Raw genomic sequence first — 23,914 nt, 5'->3', positions numbered from 1 at the left:
CCCGTTGTGAAGTAGACGCCATGTTTTCTGGTGTTTTTTGTACAGTAGAGATTTTTGTTTTGTATAGAACGAACTCTAATCCTGTCCCTAGCAGTTTGTCAAAAATGATGCCGTCTGCGCTGATAAAGTCATCATTCTATAACAACTCAAATTTGCTATTATTGCAATGTAAATCTTTTTATCTTTGTTTCTGTCTTTCTCTTTCTTACGCTCCTCTTACTCTTGCCCCTCACAGTCATTCGACAAAATCCATCATGGACTTTGTCAACAGCAATGAGAACATAATCTTTGTACACAACACCATTCACCTGATCTCACAAATGGTGGATAACATCATCATGGCCTGTGGAGGGATCCTTCCCCTGCTGTCCGCATCCACCTCGCCCTCTGTGAGTGTGCCAGAGATTTGACAATACTTCCATCCAGTGGTCGTCATAGATCAGTGCAAGCCAAGCTCTTCAGATACTGTATAAGCTTTCAAATAACAGAATGCCTCAGAGATAGTGCTGACCTTATTCTGTCTTCTTCACTGCTGAGTGTGTTTTAACTACGGGTTTCTCTTGAACTTTATTTTTTTGTTTTTTATGTAAAGAATACCAAGGTTAGTATCAATAGATTAGTATATTTGGAATGTTCTATGGTACATTACCATTATCTCTATCATGGATCTCTTACGGTCTCATAGCCCAGTAATCTTTTTTTTTTTAAATACTAGAATATGTTGACTATTAAAAGCTCTGTTCACAGGATCTACATTCTGTTTAGTAGTTTTCATTCCAAATTTGCTCAATTTGTCTTGTGATTTTAGTCTGACCTCAATAGAAAGGTTGAGGTTTCTTTCTTTTTTTGTATTTTTTGAATTGTTTATTTTTGTGTTGAATCCATTTACACATTGGAAATCAATGCTAGTTCTCATATACTAGTTTCACATACCGTTCAAAAGTTTGGGGCTTTAAAAAGAAATTAATGCTTATATAAAGCATTGTTTCGACCAGTGAGTACCATATTTTCCTGACTATAAGTCGCACTTTTTTTAATAGTTTGGCTGGTCCTGCGACTTATAGTCAGGTGCAACTTATTTATCAAAATTAATTTGACATGAACCGATAGAAATGAACCAAGAGAAAACATTACCGTCTACAGCCGCGAGAGGGCGCTCTATGCTGCTCAGTGCTCCTGTAGTCTACACTGAAGCGCCCTCTCGTGGCTGTAGACGGTAATGTTTTCTCTTGGTTCTAAATAAATTCGACTTAAAGTCCAGTGTGACAAATCTTACCAACCCCAAACTTTTGAGTGGTAGTGTAGCTTGGTCATGGAGGTGTTTGAACTCATTTTTCTTTGATTAAGACTTTCAGTGCACCACATCTAAAAACATGCCTGCTCCTGCCAATCCTGCATCTTAGAAAGCGCCTGCCAAAGCTTTACATGACCCACTTCATGTGCAGGATTGTGTCACATTTTACCGACTACACCTTCGGAAGGGACCCTTTGTGTTCTTGATTATTGTGTGTGTCTGTGTCAGACTGAAATGGAGGGCATCGAGGCGACGCAGGGCATGTCGTCTGAGACGGCCGTGATCTTTCTGACCCGGCTGATGTCCATGGTCGATGTGCTGGTCTTTGCGAGTTCCCTCAACTTCAGCGAGATTGAAGCTGAGAAAAACATGTCTTCAGGTGGACTGATGCGACAGTGCCTCAGACTAGGTGTGTGTATATGTGTGTCAAGACACTTTTTAAAGAAGAACGTTTAGCATACATTTCCTTTATTCTAACATCTTTAGACTCTTCCAACCAGCTTTCTGACTTTATTCTTCAGTCAATTTATCAGTTTTAAAAATATTTTTTCAAGTGTTTTAAGCTTGTATTCTATAATCTTGTATATAAAAATGGAAGTATGTTTTTGGTCGTCTAGACATTCAGCATAAATTTCCGATAACACACTACCAATCATTTTTGTTCTGTTTTCTCAGTCAATTTATTGGTTTTGGTGCTGTACAAGAAAAAAAAGAGATAGGTTTATTTAAAAACACATTTAAGCAATAATATGCAAGCAGGATTCCTCCTATAACTCAAGGGGCCCATATATTGATCAGTCAGCACCCAGGATCAAACCTATTCAGTTTTTATAGCTTTTTCTTTCTCTCTGTCTCAGTATGTTGTGTAGCTGTGAGGAACTGTTTAGAGTGTCGTCAGCGTCAGAGGGACAGGATTCTGAAATCCACCCTGTCCTCCAGTAAGTCTCAGGAGGGCCTGCAGGGCATGTCCACGGCCAGCAAGGTACCCACTTTACTACACACACTGTTATACTGCATCCAATCACTGTACACAGTTTCTGTAATTTCACTATGCTGTAAGGGTAGCGTTCTTGTTGCAAGTCCTTTATACGTATGGAAGTAGATATCTATAATTTATATAATCTAAGTAATGTATGTAGTTTATGACACAATTACTTTAATTATTGTTTTAAGATTAAAAAAAAACTTTTTTTATATAAGTGTATAATGAAATGTAACTAATCTACTCTGTGTTCAAGCCATCTTTCTTAAAGCCTGAAATTGCAGTATGTGGTTTCTCGCCACATTCATGTTTTTGTCTTTTTCTACACAATAATATAACATTGTCACGTTATGTGGGATTTGCACCGTGGGTGTGGTGTGAATTTGTAAATGAGATCAGCGGTGTGAGAACTGTTCAGGTAAATGAAAGCGTTAAATGTCTGTTTGAAATGTCTGCTTTTCTTGCCTTAGACCACCATAGAAAATTGTCCAAGTAATGTTTCTCCAATTAAGGACCCGGACCGACTTCTGCAAGACGTGGACATCAACCGCCTGCGAGCTGCTGTCTTTCGTGATGTTGTGAGTAAATGTCGTCCTCAAATGCCCATTGAAAGAAGCATAAATATGCATCTCCCCATGTTTAAATGTGCACACTGTAGACAATGTAATCATGCAGACATATACATAATCTTTTGGTTATATATCACTTATTTGCTATTATGAAATCCCAAATACTGGAGTTACTTATTTAAATATTTTTTTCAGGTTAATATTAAAATGTATATTTACAGATTTTTTTTTTTGTTCATTTATTTTTGTATCGCCATTTTTTATATATCACTCCGTAACTGCAAACAGAATCAGTTCAGAGGAGCGTTTCTGCTTTGCGTGACCTGATTTAGTCACATGCTAACTCTTCTTCATATGTTGTGCTCCTCAGGATGACAGTAAGCAGGCCCAGTTCCTGGCTCTCGCTGTTGTCTATTTTATCTCGGTGCTGATGGTATCTAAGTACCGGGACATCTTGGAACCCCAGCGGGAGATGGTCAGGCCTATCAGCCAATCAGGAAGAGGCATTCGGCAGGAAATAAGTTCCCCCCCAAGCACAGGTGTAGTAGTGATTGAAGTTATATTTGTTGGTCTTGCTTAATGCACATATTCATATATATTTACAATAAGCAAAACAACTTAATTTGCATTGCTTATTTGCATTAAAAATGTCTTCTAATGCCATTAGCAAGGTAGTTTATGAGTGTGTGTGTGTGTGTGTTTGTCATACTAGATACAAATTATATTGAAAAAAAATAAATGTAGGTCTCGCGCTGGTGTCAAACTAATTTTCTTCACCACCTCCCACATTTATTATTCATTAGCTGCACTAATTATCCCACATAAAATTAAACATGCAACCCTTACAGAATTCTTGAAGGAAATAACTGCTGGCTTTGTCTGTAAAACTGTCGCAAATTGGATGAATGTCCAGTAGTTTGAAGGATGCATTAAAGAACTATTGGAAATGTAAGATGTGTTCATTTCTGACTGGGTTTTGTTGGGGAACTGTAGTGAAAAGAATAGTGAGGGAAAAAGAGAAGAAAGAGTATAAAGAAAGAAGATCCATGCAGAGGCAGGGGCAGCGCTGCTATTTCCAGCCCCATCTGTCAGTGCCCATTAGGAAAGCAATCCACCAGAAAAGAATGGGATCATAGAGGCTGAGGCACTACGCTGTGTTGCCCTCATAAATTTCAGGGAAGAAAGGCTATGGATGGGAATTTTTCCAAACAGCATGCTGCAGGCCATTGTCTGCACTCAAATCAATATTCAGGAATAGTTTATAGCTGAATTGGGCCCCACTGACCTTGCTAAAGGCTCTTGATGAATATTACTGAAAATTCCTAACATGTGGAGAACAAATGGATATACTGTAGACAAGCAAGGGTTTGGATATTGAGTGGTCTTGTCTGAAAGGGCTTGATTTTATTATATAGGATGAAAGTGGATGTATGTTGAAGAGTCTTGACAGCAAATCTTTTTGAAGGACAGAAACGCTGTCATTGTGCTCAGACAGTATGTAAATCAGATATTTGGATCAGAGACTAAACATTTTTTAAAGCAAAATTTATAAAGCATCTCTATTGACATTCACATAATATATATATATATTGAAAGAAGTTTCTTCTGCTCATCAAGCCTGCATTTATTTGATCAAAAATACAGAAAAAAAACAGTAATATTGTGAAATATTATTACAACTTAAAATAATAGTTTTCTATTTGAAGCTGAATTTTCAGCATCATTACTCCAGCCTTCAGTGTCACATGAAACATCCAGTCTATCACATGATCATTTAGAAATCATTCTAATATTCTGATTTATTATGAGTGTTGGAAACAGTTCTGCTGTCTAATATATTTGATGAATAAAAGATTAAATAGAACTGCATTTATTAAAAAAAAATATATATAATAATATATATTCTAATAATATATTTTCTTTACTATCACTTTTTATCAATTTAACACATCCTTGCTGAATAAAAGTATTGATTTTATTTAAAAAGAAGAAAGAAAAAAAATTACTGACCCGAAATTACTGACCAGTAATGTATATTGTTATTACAAAATATTTATATTTTAAACATATATTCATTTTTTTTTTCATTTTATTCATCAAAGTATCCTAAAAAAGTATCACATGTTCTGAAAAAATATTAAGCAGCAGAACTGTTTCCAACTTTGATAATCAATCATCATATTAGAATGATTTCTAAAGGATCATGTGATAATGATCCTAAAAATTTAGCTTTGCATCACAGACATAAATGATAATTTAAAGTATAATACATTTAAAAACAATTATTTTAAATTGTAATAATATATCACAATATTACATTTTTTTCTGTATTTTTGATCAAATAAATGCAGGCTTGATGAGCAGAAGAAACTTCTTTCAAAAACATAAAAAATAGTTTTGTTTTGTACTGTATATATATATATATATATATATATATATATATATATATATATATATATATATATATATATATATATATATATACATACATACATACATACATGTGGTTCTTAAAGATACTGTAATGTCATAAATGTGATAAAATAATGATAAAAATCTAGTAGTTCTAGTGATCATTTTCTAATAATCTCTGATTTCTGTTATATTTCATACATCTTCTACACTGCGATACCTAATCCTCAGAGCACCCATCAGCCCTCTCTGACAGCTGCACTGATGCCGTTAGTGTTCTGGAGGAGTTCCGTCAGGAGTCATCCCTCCCTCACTCTGACTGAGGACTGGGGGACGAGCAGGGGTCCAGTGTCATGAACGGGGCCCACCTGGACCTCGCCATGGGTGGTCCGAACGGCATGAGCGGCCTGTTCTGCACACTGTCATCAGAGGCCAGGTCACAGGAGAGTCTGACTGAGCCATCGATCATGGATCACCTCAAACCCGCCTCCATCTCCAGCATCAGCCAGTCCAACAAAGGCATCAATGTCAAGGAGATCCTGAAGAGCCTGGTAGCAGCTCCTGTGGAGATCACAGAGAGCGGTCCAAACACCCTACCCTACCCTGACCACCAAGCCATGAAGAGGGAAGCCCAAGCCATGTTACCCATGCAGTTCCATTCCTTTGACAGGTACCAGCTTCTCATTGTCACAATGCAAGCATTTTAAGGAGTCTTGGAATGAAAAGTGTACATTTAGTAAACATTTAGTTTAATTGAAAGCATTTGTGGCATAATGTTGATAACAACAAAATTAAATCCTATTTGTCACTCCTTTTCTTTAAATAACACAAAGATCTAGAGGACAGTTAAGAGCTTACAATATACGTGAATGGAGTCCAATTCATAAACATGCTCACTGTTTCAATAGTATAACCACCAGACATAAACAATATGCATATTAACATGATTTCAGTGTAAAAATTTAATTAATCCTTCATTAAACTTTTCTGTGAAAGGTTATATCCAAATTATTTAAACAGCTTTAACATAAGAATTAATATAAGTGCTTTAAAAAAAAAACATTCTAACTTTTTTTTTTATACTAAATTCTCTTCTTTTTTAAGAAAGAAAGATTCTATTTTGTGATAGTAAACATTGTTCTACAAAAGCTGTCGATTGAGCTTTACTTGAATTTAACAAGGAGTAATGCTTTAAATGTCCACCAAAAATTCATCAAACCTGTATGACTTTATTTCTTCGGAAAACCACAAAATAAGATGTTTTTAAGAATGTAGGTAACCAAACAGTTTTTGTTCTCATTTACTATTCCCATTTAGCAAATATGTGATATTGACCATATCAACCAATGGACAAAAATATACAATGAATGTCAGTAGAAACCTAAAGTTTTTAATTTGCCACAATTCTTAAAAATATATTATTTTGTGTTCCAGTGAAGAACTGAAGTCATTTAGTTTGACAAAACGACACGAGGTTAGGTAAATGACAGAATTTAGCCGTAACTTTGATGACGTGTAATGATATTAACCTCCACCAGGTGGCAGCAGTATACATCAGCTTGACTGCCAAATATGAAATCATTTGACTTTACTGTGTACGTGATTGAATTTGTCACCAATAGCATTACAGTAGCCCATTTACTGCAGATGTATACGTACAAGACCCCTTAAACGTACAGTGACCTTTTCTGTATGCCTGCGATCCCTTCCGTGCCTTTAAACACTACACAATATATTCAGTCAAACAGTCAAACCATGATGAATTCTTGGATTAGTCTTGTCCCTGAGGAATGGCCATAATGATTTTCTTGGTCATAAGCAAGGCATAACTCACTCTAAATTCCCCATACTTTCTATCACGAAGAATTGCTGTGTTTGAAAATGTCTCAGAGATGTGTTTGAGCGTTTTGTGGCGTGTTTACATTCCAAGGCCAGATAAAATCACAGCATGATTTGTCTGTGCTATTAACACATGTCTTCAGTTTTGCTGCAAAGCTGTTGCTGTTCATGGCTGGCCAAAATCAACATATGTAAACAGAATTTGTGTAAATGAAAAAGATATATATATATATATATATATGTTTGATAATAATCTGTTCACTTTGGCTAAAAATTATCTCCAGCTGGATGGGAGGAGGGTTTCGCTGCATTAAACACTTAATAAATCTCTGTCTGGGATAGCATGCATGGCAATTTGTTCAGACTGGTTTGTATGTTTGAATATTGAAAATACTGTACATTGAAATCTATTTGTGTGTGTGTGTGTGTGTGTGTGTGTGTATTTTTTTATGTAATAGGCACATACATTTATGTAGAATTTATAGATTTATAATTTTTTATACAATTATTATAGAATTTTTTGATATATGGAATTTATATAAAATTACATTGAATAAAATGCCGCTTTCAAACTGATGTTTTCATTAATTTTGACAGTTTTATGTTTAGACGTGGGTAAAGTAAAGGAATCCTTTAAAACAAGTTGAATACAATGGCAGAAATCACACAGAACAGAATGAAACTTTCAAAATAAGAAAATGTCAAATCTGATTAAACAATTAAATCTATTCTCCCAGTGAATTCAATATTCTATGGGCCTAAAATAATTTGTTACCATTTTTACATGTTGCTGAGTTGTTCATACATAAAATGCTTTTGTTTTAGATGCTTTCAATATGCGAATAATTTTAATAAAGTTAATTATAAAGTTTATTATCATAAGTGTCTATAGAAGCATGCAAAAATCAGTTTTAGAACCATACTTTATGTATAGATGTATACTGGCCTTTTATTGTATTATCAACAAATTACTTGTCAGTAAACATGTTATTAGTTTTTATTTATTTATTTTTATGTCAGTGAGAGATCTTAGTGGGCAGTTTATTTATTTACTTATTTTTGGCGTTAAGCCGATGCACAAAAGATGGTATTTTAAAGAATATTGATAACCAAAAGATTGACGGTAGCCATTGACTTCCACATTAGTCAACCGTCAACCGTTTGGTTATCAACATTCTTCAAACTATCCTCTTTTGTGTTCAGCACAAGAAAGAAACTCATACAGGTTTGGAACAAGTGGAGGGCGAGCAAATCATTTTTATTATTAATCATTTTCTTTTTTTGGTGAGCTATCCCTTTAAAACTATGGCTGCTGTGAGACTAGGCCCAAATAATGTGCTTCTTCCTGCTTCGATATTGAGTCACAGGAACAATGGATCTGTAGTAATGTGTGCAAGCGCCACAGATGAGGTGTGCCCTGCTGACTAGTAAAGGTGTTGTGTGGAGATGTGTTTGTGAGTGTTAGGGAAGGTCTCCAGGGCGTTGATGACAGATTAAACAGAAGCGCCCCACCGTGCCCCTAGCTCCCCTCCTGTCGTCCTCACCCCTCAGCACCCTAATAGAGGCTGGCAGGCAGAAATGAGTTGCCATGGAAGAGTGTATTATTTTTGAAATGCTTTCACACAGGCGGTCCGCAGACGCCCGGGTCGTACCACTCTCTCCCGCATGCTTTAATGTCATCTGCCGACCTTGAAATTGCTGTGTCTAATTGTTTGCCACCTGCCACCAAATGAGCTGCCAGACGTGGACAGGCTTCTTGGATTGTCTGTCAGAAGCTTAATAGATAGGGAGTGAAAACATCAAAAAAAAAAAAAGCCTCAAACACAGGAGTGATCAAGATGACTCGCACATCATAGTCTTTCTGGGACTTTTCCAAAGGTGAATTTTTTAAATTAGTATTGAATTACCAGAAAGCCGTGTTTGCAGATGGGGCTGCCGCCATGAATAACTTACTTTAGTCCATTTAAATCAAGGAGAAACACTTTAATACATTAAAATCAGTCCGTATCAGTGCTAATGGATGGTATGCTAATGAACGGAGTGACAAAAAATAAGTTTGCCATTATATGAGTCCAACACATATAATTATTGTTATTGTTAAATGTTCATTTATGCACTGAGACTGTGATACTAATAGCCATTTCAAATAAAACATATAAACTATTTGCATTATTCATAGTCTACCCGAGTTTTATCTATGCTTCATTCAAAGTACGTCAATTTTAAAAATTCATATAAATAAAATATGCACAGGATAATTCATGCATCATCACAAGCTCCCAGCCAATGAATAATTCATGAGGAGTGTTGATCAGTCTAATACTATCTGCTCTACCTGTCAAATAATTGCAAGAAGTCAACATAATACTGTAGAAAAGCATTGCTTTAGAGATCTTTATGCTCAAAACTGTTGCAAACTGAGGTCAAATAATGTACTTTAGAGGTTAGGATGTCCATGTTACACATATTACTGATATGTTTCATTTATATTAAATAATAATTTTAGTAGTAGTTGTTCATATAAAGTGCATCTGAATGTTATTTCCACAAAACAATTAAATATGACTGATTACTATTTATTTTAGATGTAGTTCCACACTATTTTGTCAGCTGTGGTTCACAAATGCAGTCATTTTTCTTACATCATCCAGTTTTTCATTTTCATTATTTTTTATTATTATTATTATATATATATTTATTTATTTATTTGATAAATTTAGACTTTTTTTTCAGCAAGGATGCATTCGATTGGACTAAAGTGACAGGGAAGACATTGAAAATGTTACAGCAGATTTTTTTTTTATTTCAAATGAATGCTGTTGTTTTAAACTTCCTTATCATCATAGAATCTTGATTAAAATGTCTCAAACTATTTTTCACAAAAATATAAATCAATAAATCTGTTTTCAACATTGATAATAATAACAAATGTTTCTTTCATGCCAAATCAGCATATCTGAATGATTTCTGAAGGGTAATCATTCATTCATTCTTTCTTTCTTAAATGCATCGGTGAGCTTAAGAGACTTATTAAAAAAGATTTTAAAAAGTCTTACAGACCCCAGACTTTTAAACAGTAATGTATGTATTTGCATCTACAAGGATAATTCCTAATAACTCATAAAGACAATGGGACAGACTTATGATTTTAAGCGTATGTTATTCACTGTTTGAAGAGCTCAAGGGGAAGCACATGTCACAGAATGTTTTTGCTTCCTCACATGCGATCTATGAGAAACTCTCTGGGTCACGCCAACATGTTAAAGAGAGCGTGGCAGAATCCCAGACAAGAGCTCTAATGGCTCCATCCTCTCTCTGTACAGTGTCTGCTCCGAGGTCACATTGTGCAGCATCAGGAGGCTTAGCAGGTGACATTAGAACCAGACCTGCGCTACATCACCGAAAACATGCAGATCTCCATATCGGCCAGCATCTTGAACCACGTCAAGTCGTGATAAAGAAACCAGGCCGATAAACACACCAACAAAATATCATTCCATTCTCCAAAGCACTTGACTCTGTCATGTTTATAATATCAAACCAATCCTCTCCTGGTCTTTGCTATCAGGCTAAGGTGAGTTTCCGTGAATCTGCGAAGCTCCAGAATGTCTTGTGAAGACATACAGGAGATTATCAGTGAGGTCAAGAGTTTAACACAAACTCGTGATCATGCTCATCTCCAGCACATCTTCATCTGGTTAGACCTCTGGAAACCATGAGTTGCCTCTGGAAACCATGTGATTTCCTTCTACAGCTATAAATAAGCTGGGAAAAAGGCTAAATATAATTTCTTGAAGGCATAATTAAGTTGATTAGTATATTTAGGTCCTTTTTAGTGGTTTAATTGGTTTAGTAGCTATATTTAGCTACTTAATCTCTTTTCAGAGATCGCAGCTGGCCAGTGTTGGGAAGGTCAAAAAGGATGACGAGATGATTGCCCGTATTGTGATTTTCTTTAACTGGAGTGGATTATTCCTGTTATGCCGTACCTTTGGGAGTACTTTCTGTAAATGTATTTAAAAAATGAATATACTGCGTTTAAGTATTTCTATTAAAGAATGTGCCAAACTTTCAGACATATGTTCGTGGCTTGTTCGAACACTTAAATTAATTTTACCATGACTAGAAAGGTAAGAAAGACAGAAATGGATGGTAAACAGCCCAAAATAATTTGCTTTGATGAGGGTGTCACCTTTTGGTGTTTTATGTTTTGTGATATTTTTGCTTATTGATATGTAAAATTTTCATCCATCTTTTCTCTCTATCTTTATTTGTTCCTACACTTTTATTCTATATTTAATTACTTTCCCCAATTTTTTTAACTTTTTCTAATGGAATAGAATGTTTTGAAGTGGTACAACTTCCTGGAAAGTATAGTAATTCAGAAACTAGCTTTTGCAAGTGTATATGAATATAACAAAACAACAACAAAAAGTTAGGACAAAACTTCATTGATGACTATATAGATAGATACCATTTTTTTTTCTATTTTTATAATTTAAGAATATTTTCTATTAGTATTTAATCCAGTATAGTGAGATATAATGGGGCCATAAAAATGTAGTGTATTGTATTAATAACCCATAAGGTTTTCTAAGGTGAGAACATCAAAACTGCACCGCTGTAGCAACAGCTAATTCCTGCAACACACCTGGAAAGTATCTTCTGATGAATTTCGCTCCGAGTTTGACATTATGTCAAGTCACAGCAGTGGACAAACAGCAGGAAAGAGAAACATACCCAAAACCCAGCAGTCACTGCTTTTGATTTTACTGTTTGTTTGTCCTAAGCTCTCATTCTGTACAGTCGCAAGGCAAGCACGGGGCCGGCAGGAGAGCAGGATGTTTACTTTGCCTGCAGGTCTTTCCCTTGCCACTGCGACCATTCAATCTATCCACTTTCATCCAGTCTGACTGGACTGTGGAAAACAGCCATCAATCTCCCTCCAGCTTAATCGACTGATTTCACCAGGAACCGTGTATTTATTGTTGCAGGTGAAATGTTTTATTTTGCTTTGTTGGATGTGCTTCTTTTCGCTTATGCAGAATCTTGAAGCCTTTGTGGGTCACTTGCCGTCCCTTCTGGGAAGTGCTTGGTAAAATCCTAACTGATTGGTTAGGGGTTTACACATCCGCTAATTCCAGTACATTGTTCTGGCCTGGTTACAAGAACAGTTTGCCAGCCACATCCAATCCAAGGTACACTTAGTAAAAGACTGTGTACACTTTCTTTTCCTTCCTCTCGCAGGAGTGTGGTGGTACAGGCCAAGAAGCCTCTGGCAGTGAATACAGTGGGCAGTTCGGGCTCCAGCAGCACCCTGACCTCTGCTAGCACCCCAAACATCTTCACTGCTGCTTCATCCACTACACCCAAGAGTATGATCAACACTACAGGTTAGCATTGCTCTGACTTATGTCTCGATACAACCTTACTGAACCTATTCTGGATTTATTACAAAGCTATGGTAACTTTATAAGGCCAGACATTATCCATAAAAGTATATATAAAGGTCACAACTGCTCTCTGTTCGTTAATGAGACGCTAATTTGAACGTGCAAGTGCTTAAGTGAATTTCCACTGAAATGCATACTCTGCTCTGCTATTCTTAGAATAATTAAAGATGTCATTCCTAAAATAATTCAATCTCAGGAAATTAGATTTGGTGGCATCGGGCTCTATGTCCACTAGAGGGGGCCCTCTTCATGAAGCTTTCTCAAACTATAGGGAAAAAAAGACATGAAGATAGGATCTATATGAAATTTCAAGGTTGTTATGCAGCCACATGGAGACTATAAGGAAGTTCCATTTCAAACAGCCCCCCTAGGGTGCACACTGTGAACACTATAGATTTTTCTCTTGAGACTGGAGCTGTTGTACCTACCTTATTGAGTGTGAAATTGTAAGTGTGTATTGCTCTAGGCAGGAGATTCTAGACTAAAAACATGATATTTGATTCTGTGGGATGCGTTGAAAATATCTGTAATAGTTATAATTTTCCCAATTTGTTTATTTCATAAATTTTCGTGTATTGGGAGTTGAAAGCCAATTTTAGCAACCTGCTAAAATACTTTTTGTGGTATTATGTTTTCTATAAGAGAGGCTGTTTTTAGTCCCCATTTTCCATCATACGCCTTATTGAGATCTGATTAGAATGCACAAGGTACATTAATCTGAAATGTAACTGAGACTTGTCGTGGCACTTGTATACTGTTTTTGTTCTCTTGTTGACCTGACTGCTTTTATTGTTCTCATTTGTAAGTCGCTTTGGATAAATGATTACATGTAAATGTAAATGTAATGTAATGACGCTTCCCCTCATCTTGGTGTATTTGCTTATGGGTGGACACTCGTCTCTGACATGGCAATTGATGGCTGCATAGTAGATTTCCCATCCTCAGATGTCCCATGACAGCTTGTGGTTTCACAGGATGACAGTCCATTGCAGTGATGGATCTATCAGAAGTTCCCTGCTGCACAGGGCGCTGTGGACACTGGCTTTGGCAGAGAGAGACATAAAGGAATGTAAGATGGTGCTTCACGCTCTCAGGGAGAGGCGAGAGTATTAGGGATATTTCTCAAAGCTTGTACTGTACCTCAGTTGTTAAGTTGTTACCTGATGAATAAACAGAAAGAGCATTTGATTTTAGTGCAACTTAGGGCTTAGTTGGCAGTTGGTGGGGATATAAAGTGATAAAATATAAGGTGAGTTGTTTTCAATGTCTGACAAGGTGTGAGGGAAATATTTATTAATTTAGAAATACTTATTTAAAACAAAATGCATTTACACCAAAAACTTAATTTATTCTTTATTTAGTCACTTTTCCTAACCTGTGATTTCTCTCTTGTTGTCTCTCAGGAGCCACAGATGCGTCCACCTCCTCTTCCTCCAGCTTTGTGAATGGAGTCACCAGCAAGAATCTGCCTGCGGTCCAGACTGTGGCCCCCATGCCTGAGGACACCATGGAGAACATGAGGTGAATCAGAGTCCCAGGGTGTGTGTGTTGAGGTCTAAGACAGACAGCAGGGTAGAGATTCAGCTTGATGTTTATTAGAAAATGGGATGGTTGGATGAGCGGCTATTGAAGCATTGTGAAATATATATGTATATTATATTATTATTATTATTATTATTATTTTTATTTATTTATTTTTTACTGGAAATTAAAAATGGACCACTATTGGACATTTGTTACCCTAGACAACAAAACCAGTCTTAAGTCGCCGGGGTATATTTGTAGCAATAGCCAAAAATACACTGTATGGGTCAAAATTTTTGATTTTTCTTTTGCCAAAAATCATTAAGATATTAAATAAAGAACATGTTCCATGAAGATATTTTGTAAATTTCCTACCGATAATATATAAAAACTTCATTTTTAATTAGTAATATGCATTGCTAAAGGCTTAATTTGGACAACTTTAAAGTTGATTTTCTGAATATTTAAATATTTTTGCACCCTCAGATTCTAGATGTTCAAATAGTGCTGTCTTAAGTGTCACATGGTCCTTCAGAAATCAAGTGAATATGATTTCACAAAATACCCCTTTAACATGATAAAATAACTGCAAAACGCACCCTCAAGTGTCATATTGCTTTATTTGAGTGTGTCTGTGATTGGGAAGTACTTCCTCTGTCAGCACCTCCTCAGATGCATTTGTGTTTGTTCACCCAGACAGAGTTTTTATTATCACTGCCACAAGAGGGGGTCAGAACTCAGGCTTGTTTTTTCATGTTTACAGAAATTGTGCCTTTCCTTTGTTTAGGGCAATGGGCGACAGTCATTTTATTTATTTTTTATTGTTGTGGTTGCAAAAACCAGACAACCCCACACCGTACATATCGCCTGTCCCCTCTCTCACTGCCCGCCGTGGGTGTTTGTGCTGTCAGAGAGGGCTGTGCGAGCGCTAATGCAGAGAAATCAGTGTGCACAGGTCTTTTGGAGAGTGTTTGGAAACCGCGCTGACCTTGGCTGCATCCTTTCACCTCATCTAATGCTTTGTGACAGACATCTCACAGACATGCCACCGTCTGACTACACAGGAGAAATTGTGTGTGTGTGCGGCTCTCTCTCGTGCTCTCCAGGGGCCTCTACACTTCACACAAACACACACATATATACACACTGTTTGTGGCTTCTCCGCCGCGTCAGGAATCGCAAATCAGTTGCCATGGCAGCGGTAACCGACAGCACTTACTGGGAGTGTGAAGTCAATGATGAAACTGTCTGGATGCAGAGTCTCTGATGCCTAACCCGCACTCCGAGAGACAAGAGATGGGTTACGCTGTCGCTGCCTGTGTCTGATTAGTTTTCCTTTATCCCCCCCCCCCACTTATTTGCTGCACTTTTATGACACAAAACCCTTTTGTGTTTTTTTTTTTTCGTTTGTTTGTTTGTTTTCAATAAGCACACCAAACAGGAAACACAGTATTCTCAAAGCTCACAATCTAATTATCATCAGATTTACAACCAAGACATGCAAACCCAAGTCAATTTGCATGCTTATACAACAAAATCCCTAGCAGTGTTAAGGATTTTATTTCTTGTACCCAAGCCTTAAAATACTGGATTTGCGCAATATATATTTTTTTTCATGCTACTATAGTAAATATGTCTTTACTGTAAATACTGGAAGCTACTTGTATTTTAACTGTGTAGAATTAAGCTTGAATTGGTATTATGTTTGTAATAACTTAAAAATAACAAATAATAAATTTTTAAATTCTAAAAAAATAATAATAATAATAAAAACAAGCACAGATACTAGTCCATATTGTACATACTGTTTGTTACAAACCTTTAGACACATTAGACTGATTTTATGTGTCATTCCTGAATAACCTTTTGATTTAAAATCTTATGATTGAAAAAAATATCTTTGATTTCTGCTAGGGCTGGGCGATATACAGTATCTAACGATATGATAATGCACGTTTAGTCAGTAAATCTGGTTCCGTGATTAGCACTAAAGGGCCATCACCTGCTTTTAAATGGAGCGGCATTTAAAAGACAGAGCCGTAGATCACGGACAAGCTACGCAATATCACGTTCATCATCGAAGGCGATTCATCTTAAAATAATTCATACTGCCATATAAGGACTGTACTGCAAAAAGTATTAAAAGTTACTGACAAGTATGCAAACTTTTAGAGACTTTTGTCTGATTATATATTTATTAAGTAAATTTGAAAGTTTTAAAAGGTTTAATTCTTCAATTCTTAAAACAAATATAAATTGGGGATTTACATAGTGACAAAATAAGTTTGTAAATATCGAAATAACTTCATTGATTGCTCATAAAATGTATGGGGCCGTGCTTTTTTCATAATTTCAAAAAAAATGTTAATATTAACAAGTTAGTTTTCATTTAATGTTAGTACCTCTTAAAAAATTAGGGTAACATTTTATTTAGTAAAGTCACCCATTTCTGCCCATTTTTTGGTCTTGACTTTGTATTTTGGGGTTTTATGTAAGATTTCTCAGCTCAGTTCATTTAGCTCATGGTCAGGACCAAAGGCTGTACTAGAGTCGGCCAGTGCCATAGGCAAGAACAGCTTCCAGTGTGCCTTAAAAAAAACACAAACATGCTTATTTTCTAGTGGGGTTAGATTCCTGTAGGGTACATGTAGTTCTCTTTTCTTTTCTGCAATCTGGCTTTGTAATTAGTCTTTGTTGTCAGAGCCCAAGATGTTCACTCTGAGGTTATCTGCAACTGGTTATTAGTATGTGGCTTTGGTTTGGTCTGTTGGTGTGCCATTTTACTGGTTAAGTATTAATCACAATTCATGGTTTTGTCTTCAAAATTATTGTTTTTACCAAGCTTCTTCAATTGATTTGCTTTGTCTATCCAAACAGTATCACCACTAAACTGGAGCGAGCTCTGGAGAAGGTGGCTCCATTACTGAGGGAGATCTTTGTGGACTTTGCACCTTTCCTCTCTCGTACACTGCTGGGCAGTCATGGGCAGGAGCTGCTCATTGAAGGTACTGATGTGGAGTTCTTCATCTCCCTGTCTTTCTCCTTCTGTATTACATGATCATGCTGATACGGGACGGCGCAGGCTGTATTTGATTGATTTTATGTTTCTTACCTCAAGAACCTTTTGTTTTAAAAAGCTTGTGCGTTTATAGAATATATATATCAATGTATATACACTAAAATATATAAATGTTTTATATAAATGTTTTAGTATGAACTCAGCATCAAGGGACATGCATGCAAAACGAAGTAAACTTAGAAAATAAATATTCATATTATTTACTGGTTTATTTGATATATATATATATATATACTTATGCAAAAGTTTGGAACCAGTTAGATTTTGAAAGAAGTTAATACAGTTTTTGAAAGTAATACTTTATAATACTAAGTAATTCCGAATAATACTTTTATTTAGCAAGAATGCATTCAATTGATCAGAAGTGACAGTAAAGACATTTATAATGTCACAAAAGATTTCCATTTCAAATAAATTTTGTTTTTTCTGATTTTTCTGTTAATTAAGAATCCTAAATAATAAATCCTTAAATAATTAAAATAATTTCAAAGGGATTATGTGACACAGAAGACTGGATTAATGGATTCTGAAAGTTCAGCTTTGCCATCACAGGAATAAATGACTTTATATATATATATATATATATATATATATATATATATATATATATATATATATATATATATAATTGTATATATACAATTAACATTGTAAGAAAAATATAACAAAACTGTTGTTTTAAATTGTAATAATATTCCACAATATATGTAAATGCAGATTTGGTGAACAAAAATAACAATATATAGTTGAAATTAATAATAATTATATAATAAGCGTTTATATTATTTATATATTTAGTTGGTTGGTTGTGTTTTCTCTTTTTTTTTCACTTACTTGGAGGTGCACAGATCTACTTTTGGAAGCTTCTCTGGCTGGGTGCGATGGGCCACACACACATACTTGCACACACGTTCCTCTCACATGGTCACATGGCGAGGCAACCTCTCTTTGAACAGGAACCCACACTTCAGGCTCTGTTTTGTGGCTTTTTTACCTTTAAGCCTCAGTGCCAAATCATAGTGTACGTCCTCTCACCGCTCAAAGCCAGTTTGTTCTGTCTAATGTAGCTCCACATTACGGCACGCTGGAAATATGCGTGTCGACAGCTCAGGCAGCAATTTCATGAAATAAATACTCAGACAGACATTCTTCCCTGGATTCAAACTCCCCTTTTTATGAATTATAACAGCCAGTTTTCTGTCTTTAGCTTCGTAGTCATACTTAATCCTGTCCGCATTAGGAAGCATCACAGTTTTTACTGCTGAAAACAGGCGCAATGTGTCAATTTCATGACTTTACTAGTGAAATCTACTCAACTGAGTCAATGTTTTGCTCTGAGATGGTGTATTTCCAGACTCTACCAGATGGGGCAAACTAGACCTTGCTAAACCTGTCAAGCCTTGACCCCATGGCTTTGTATGATTTGATTTCCCTAAGCAAATTTGGGTTGATTACTAAGGCATGAGGTTGCAAAATTGTGCTGGGTGTTTTTTAGCCCATTGCTGTGTGGTTTGAATGGTGTTGTAGGTGGTTGCCAGAGCCTAAACAAATTTAAAGAAATAGATCACCCAAAAATGAAAATTGTGTCATTATTTATTTAACCGCCCCGATGTAATTCCAAACCTGTTTGACTTTTCTTTTTTCTGTGAAAAGTAAAAGACATTCTGAAAAATGTATTTTTATATGTAACATAAATGTACGTTTATGCATTAAGAGATGCTTTTATCCAAAGTTTTTCTCCATTGCCTTGGATTCAAAATCTTGACCTTGGTTTTGCTAGCACCATCTTCTATGTATAAATACGTATATATATATATATATATATATATATATATATATATATATATATATATATATATATATATATATATATATATATAAAATGCAGTGTAAGTAAATTTTACTAGATTTTGTCACTTATTTTAGTAATTTCCACATTCCTTCTTTTTGCCCATTTTATAACATTTGTAATCTAAATATAGTTACATTATTTAAAATATGTATATGTATTTTAAGAGTAGAAATATATTTTCTTGTTCATTTAACTTCATTTTGAATTATATATTATATATAATCATTTTATGAAATTATATAGAAAATTATTAAATGTATATAAAATACGTTTATACATACATATATATATATATATATATATATATATATATAATAGTTTTTTATAGTATCTATATTATTTTATATAATATAATAAATATTTTTATGTGTTTGTATAAAAATTACATGGTCATTGGTCATTGCGATCCTGCCCAAACGAACCCCAATCATGAACACATAACAGCAGCTTCCTCATAGATGACTCTTTACCCTCACATTAATTTGTCCAGTATATTAACACCATCCCATGACCAGAAGAAGTGATGTCTGTTTTCCCACCTCCTTCCCTTCCTCTCTTCCTCAACCTCTCACAGCTGAAATACTGTTCGCTTGGTGCAAAGGCGCCCTATTTACCCATAATTACCCTTCATCCATCACTCGCCCCGGCACTAGGGGTCAAGGCCCTGCCCGGCCTCCCTCCAGACACTCGTTCACTGGGGGCAATTATACCCCGCTCGCCCTCGGACAGCCTCCCGACACTTGGAGTTTGAGTGCAACGCCTCTGAGCAGAACACTGCACTTCTTGTGAGAGCCGGACGCCCAACTCTGTGACACTTCAGCTCTCTGACAATGTCACATTCACGCCAGTGAGGCTTAACTGGAAAGCGCGGCGACTTGCTGTTTAAATAGAATGCATTTAGTTTGTCCAGCAGCGTGATCCAGAGGTCAGGCCTGCCACCTGACTGAAGAGAGGAACCCCGGTGGGGAATCGCTGTGTGTACGGCCCCATCTCACCCTCATAAATGAGACAGAGAGATGCTTGGGACTTGAACTCTTGGCCTCTGAAATATTACGGTCATAACTTCACAGACTGAATGGTTTAGGAGCAATCATTCATGGTGAAAGGATGTTTAAGTGGGTAACGAGACAAGTGGTGCTGTGTCAGACAAAAGTGAGCTGAATTTAAAGCTCACTTTACAGGAATGATTTTACCACAGATTGTATGCATACAGATTTTATTAATGGGATTTACAGTTTTGATTTAAAAATGTAGAATTTCTGAAGAAAATTAGTACTTTTCTGGGCAAAATTATGTGCAATGATTCTGGAGTGGTTGCCATGACATATATATGAGGTCGCTAAAGTGTTCAGTGTGGTTTTTATTACATTTCTATTTTGTACAATTCCTGCAATACTGACCTGTTACAAGTCTGACTATCTAACCACTAGGCCACAAATGCCCCACTTCCTTTCATCTCTAACTAGAAAGAAACTTGCCTTTAAACTTGACAGCATTTTTTGTTTGTAGTTTTGTAAAACTTTCCCACACCATATTGGTTCGGCTTTGTTCGCATGTCCCATAAGTGTGTCATCTTGTACTGCGTTTGAAGAATTACAGAATTACTGAATTACAGTCTTGCGCCACAGCGCCACACTGGTCAAACCATGTTATTGCAGACCCTTACATCATATGAGATCAAACGAATGTTCAATAACTTTTTTTTTCTGCTTTATTGTTCACCAAATGAAAAAAGTAACCAGTTAGAAAATTAACAGCACACATCTTATCAACCCACACAAATGAAGCTATAATTTATGCAGGACTAGTTTTCATGGCAACGTTTAATACTTAGAGTTAGGTGTTTGCTCCAATGCCTAACCCTAAATATGTGCATTAGTAATAATGATGCAATACTAAATACTCTTCCATCACTTCCACTTCGTCTCATTACACCACATTCATGCTGAGACCTCTCTCTCTCTCTCTCTCTCTCACACACACACACACACACACACACACACACACACACACACACACACACACACACACACACTTCCCCTCATCTTTCTCTCATTAGAGTCCTGTCTCTCTGACTCTGCTGGCTCATGCAAACAAGTGCATCTGCTATTTTAATGCATGTGTGCATACGTGAGTGTGTTTGAGGTAGAAAGTTTGTCTTATATGGCTGTCAATAACTGCACATGTCATTTACAATTACCTTGTATATCAGTGAGGATAACCAGTTAACCAGCTGTCCCTTATATTTAATCAACAACAGGCTTTTTATTTAAAACTGCATATTTTACTCAAACAACATCTTCAAGAGAATGGTGCCTGTATTAGAAAAAAAAAAAAATATATATATATATATATATATATATATATATATATATATATATATATATATATATATATGACTATATTCACTCCTGTATTTAAATTCATTCTAGCCTGGTTTTTAGAAATATGCAAGCAAGACCATGGCCTTGGCTATTGATCTCACACTGGCATGCAGCGGTTGACCTTTGACCGCTCCAGAGACACTATTAGTGACCCCGCGAGCTGTTAGCTATCTGAGTCATAACGCACAGACGACAAGAGACGTTCAGTCTCACATTCATAACACAACTCATCCGAACTGTCCTGGATGTTTGTGTGACATAAAATGGTTGCATTTTGGGACCGTTCCATTCATCTGCACCATTCACTTTTCTGAGGCCATGTGGACGGCCTGCCCTTGACTAACTCTCGCAGATATAGAACGTGCATAGTTATGATAGGTCAAAACACATGTAAAACAAACAACCGCTTAGGTTTTTTTCTTTCTTTTGTGTGTGTTTATGAATATGATGAAGCAGAATGATCCATTCTTATGTCTTTTTTTCTTTCTATTCCCTTTTAGGTCTGGTGTGCATGAAGTCAAGCACCTCAGTAGTGGAACTAGTTATGTTGCTGTGCTCTCAGGTGACCTGTCACTCTTTTTCTGTTTTCTTCATCTTTCTAATGTTATTTTCCAGCATGACACATTGTCTATTGTTAACCGTCACAAACGAGCTGCTTAGATTATTTGTCTGGATGACAGAAAGCAATACACAAACATGACTGGTCCTTAACATGTTCATTTCTCAAAGCCAACCTTAAGTGATTGTGTCAAACTGCTCAGCTTGTGATGTTAACTGATATAATTACACATTTTAGCCTAACATATGAAGTATTATTGTGAAAAATCTTATTTTATAAAATTAAACCATTCATTGAACCTTTAGAGAGAAAAAAAATATTGTGAATATTACTGTATAATTGATACAGCAGGATTATATTGCTTATATAGCATGATATAGTGACGATATGGAGCTCACATTCAAGGAAGAATGCTTCAGTTTTATTCAGGGGTCCAATCTATGCAAACATATGCAATTTGCTGCAGCTGCTGATATTTATATGGCCCAAAAGTTCTAAATAAATATCAGCTGTCACTCTGTATCTTTTAATAATATGTCTTAGTAAGAGGATTTTCAAAATGATCAAAACCCTGCTGTTTTTTTATTGTAGAGGGCAAATACAATGAGAGCTCAAAAGCCTGAAGCATTTTATTTGGTACTCATATTTTAACATGACTTTTCTAAAAATGATGGATAATCTTGTACACCTAAATAGCTTCAGTCCAGTAAGTGTTCTTTTCTTTTTTTTAAGATTGCAATACAAAATATATGGCAAACAAATATTACTTTTAATTTATAAAATCATAAAAAATTGGCTTTTGAATGATCAAACAGAGGACAGAAGGCATGTACAGTAGTAGATTTTGTACAAAATCTTTTTCTGCAAAGACCTTAGAAATGTGTGTATCAAATATAATACAGTAGGCATTAAAGATGTTAAATTATTCCTACCTTTTCCCACATTTTCCCTCCTTGGACTGAAATGGTGTAACCCCAGCTCATGTAAACACACCACAGTCGTCTTCCCTTTAAATCCCAGTGACATATTACAGCTTGCTGACCTTCGGAGTCCCTTGTTAAGCCTTCCCTTTCAAAGGGGTCAGGGTCCCGATGTTGTAGTAAGAGCGGGAGATATTTAACATACCTTCTGTCAGCCCATCACTCTTGCGCTGGGAGTCCATAAGGAAGCCATTACCTCAGCATCTCTTCCTCAGAATCCAGTCGGCGGAGAGCTCGGCGGGGCGGGAGCTTTTAGTCGTTGAATGGCACCTCTGACTCTATGAAGTCCATACCGCTAAGCTCCTGACTCGAGAGTCGATCTGAACATTTGCTCTTAGTTTGTCCTGACAAAGGTGGCGTCCTCCAGACGCTGTGGCGCTCAGGATGCATCCTGCTGTTTGCTCTTCTCCTTTTGAAGATTTCCGATTACCTTTCCCTTGTTGCATTGAATATTTGGATTTTTTTTTTCTCTCGTATCTCTTTTATGCTGTCTGCCCGCTTTGTTGCCACTTGGATTTATTGTCGAGTGAAGCATCACATTGAGACTCAAGCTCCTGGTTTTCTCTTCCTCCGCCCCTGTTTGACATATAATGTTACCAGAGCTCCAAGAGTTCTTGCCATTAGAAGCTCCCAGGGTAGAAACAGCCTGATGTATCGATTGCCCAAAGAGAGGATGAAACCAGAGCCCGGGCCCAAAATGGCTTTCAGACGTAGGAAAGTCTCTTTGGAGCCAAAGCCTTCATAACCGGCTCGCTGTAGGATCTGATTTAGAACGTTGTCCAAGCCAGAGAGCTTGAAAAACAAAAGGCTTGTTTATTAGATGAAAAGAGTGGAGGTAAAAGAGAAAAAAGATGAACAGGAAAAGAATGGGGTCGGTAAGATTTTTGTTTTTGAAAGAATTTAATTTAATAAAAATACATAAAATTTTATAGATTTAAATAACCGTTTTCTATTTTAATGTTTTTAATGATATTATAAATGTTGAAA

The 23,914-nt window shown here is 36.1% G+C and overlaps 2 protein-coding genes across 2 annotated transcripts in view; both read left to right on the top strand.

The window, feature by feature from the left end:
• The window catches only part of LOC113074552 (neurobeachin-like), a gene marked incomplete at its 5' end in the record, with an annotated part of 31,479 nt that extends 25,889 nt beyond the window's left edge, over positions 1–5,590 (top strand). Inside the window, 6 exons of the mRNA XM_026247415.1 lie at positions 236–389; positions 1,523–1,703; positions 2,152–2,276; positions 2,747–2,854; positions 3,216–3,384; positions 5,489–5,590. Coding sequence (XP_026103200.1) covers positions 236–389; positions 1,523–1,703; positions 2,152–2,276; positions 2,747–2,854; positions 3,216–3,384; positions 5,489–5,580 — 829 coding nt within the window. The remainder of the gene's footprint in view (positions 1–235; positions 390–1,522; positions 1,704–2,151; positions 2,277–2,746; positions 2,855–3,215; positions 3,385–5,488) is intronic.
• LOC113074551 (neurobeachin-like) lies at positions 5,589–23,190 on the top strand. The gene is made up of 6 exons (XM_026247414.1): positions 5,589–5,927; positions 12,344–12,489; positions 13,953–14,070; positions 16,951–17,078; positions 21,889–21,950; positions 23,083–23,190. Exons 1-6 carry the CDS (start codon positions 5,611–5,613, stop codon positions 23,188–23,190), a joined length of 879 nt encoding a protein of 292 aa, XP_026103199.1. The 5' UTR covers positions 5,589–5,610.
• Positions 23,191–23,914: the final 724 nt, after the last annotated feature.

This window comes from Carassius auratus, unplaced genomic scaffold (genome assembly GCF_003368295.1).
Source record: "Carassius auratus strain Wakin unplaced genomic scaffold, ASM336829v1 scaf_tig00015095, whole genome shotgun sequence".
Lineage (NCBI taxonomy): Eukaryota > Metazoa > Chordata > Actinopteri > Cypriniformes > Cyprinidae > Carassius > Carassius auratus.
This window is presented reverse-complemented; position numbering and strand designations above follow the sequence as displayed.

Excerpts from the sequence above, each read along its gene's own strand:
- LOC113074551 (XM_026247414.1), top strand. The coding sequence starts at position 5,611 with ATGAACGGGGCCCACCTGGACCTCGCCATGGGTGGTCCGAACGGCATG. Across the intron at positions 17,079-21,888 it reads GCAGGAGCTGCTCATTGAAG|GTCTGGTGTGCATGAAGTCA; the intron begins GTACTGATGTGG and ends ATTCCCTTTTAG. Across the intron at positions 21,951-23,082 it reads TTATGTTGCTGTGCTCTCAG|CCCATCACTCTTGCGCTGGG; the intron begins GTGACCTGTCAC and ends ACCTTCTGTCAG.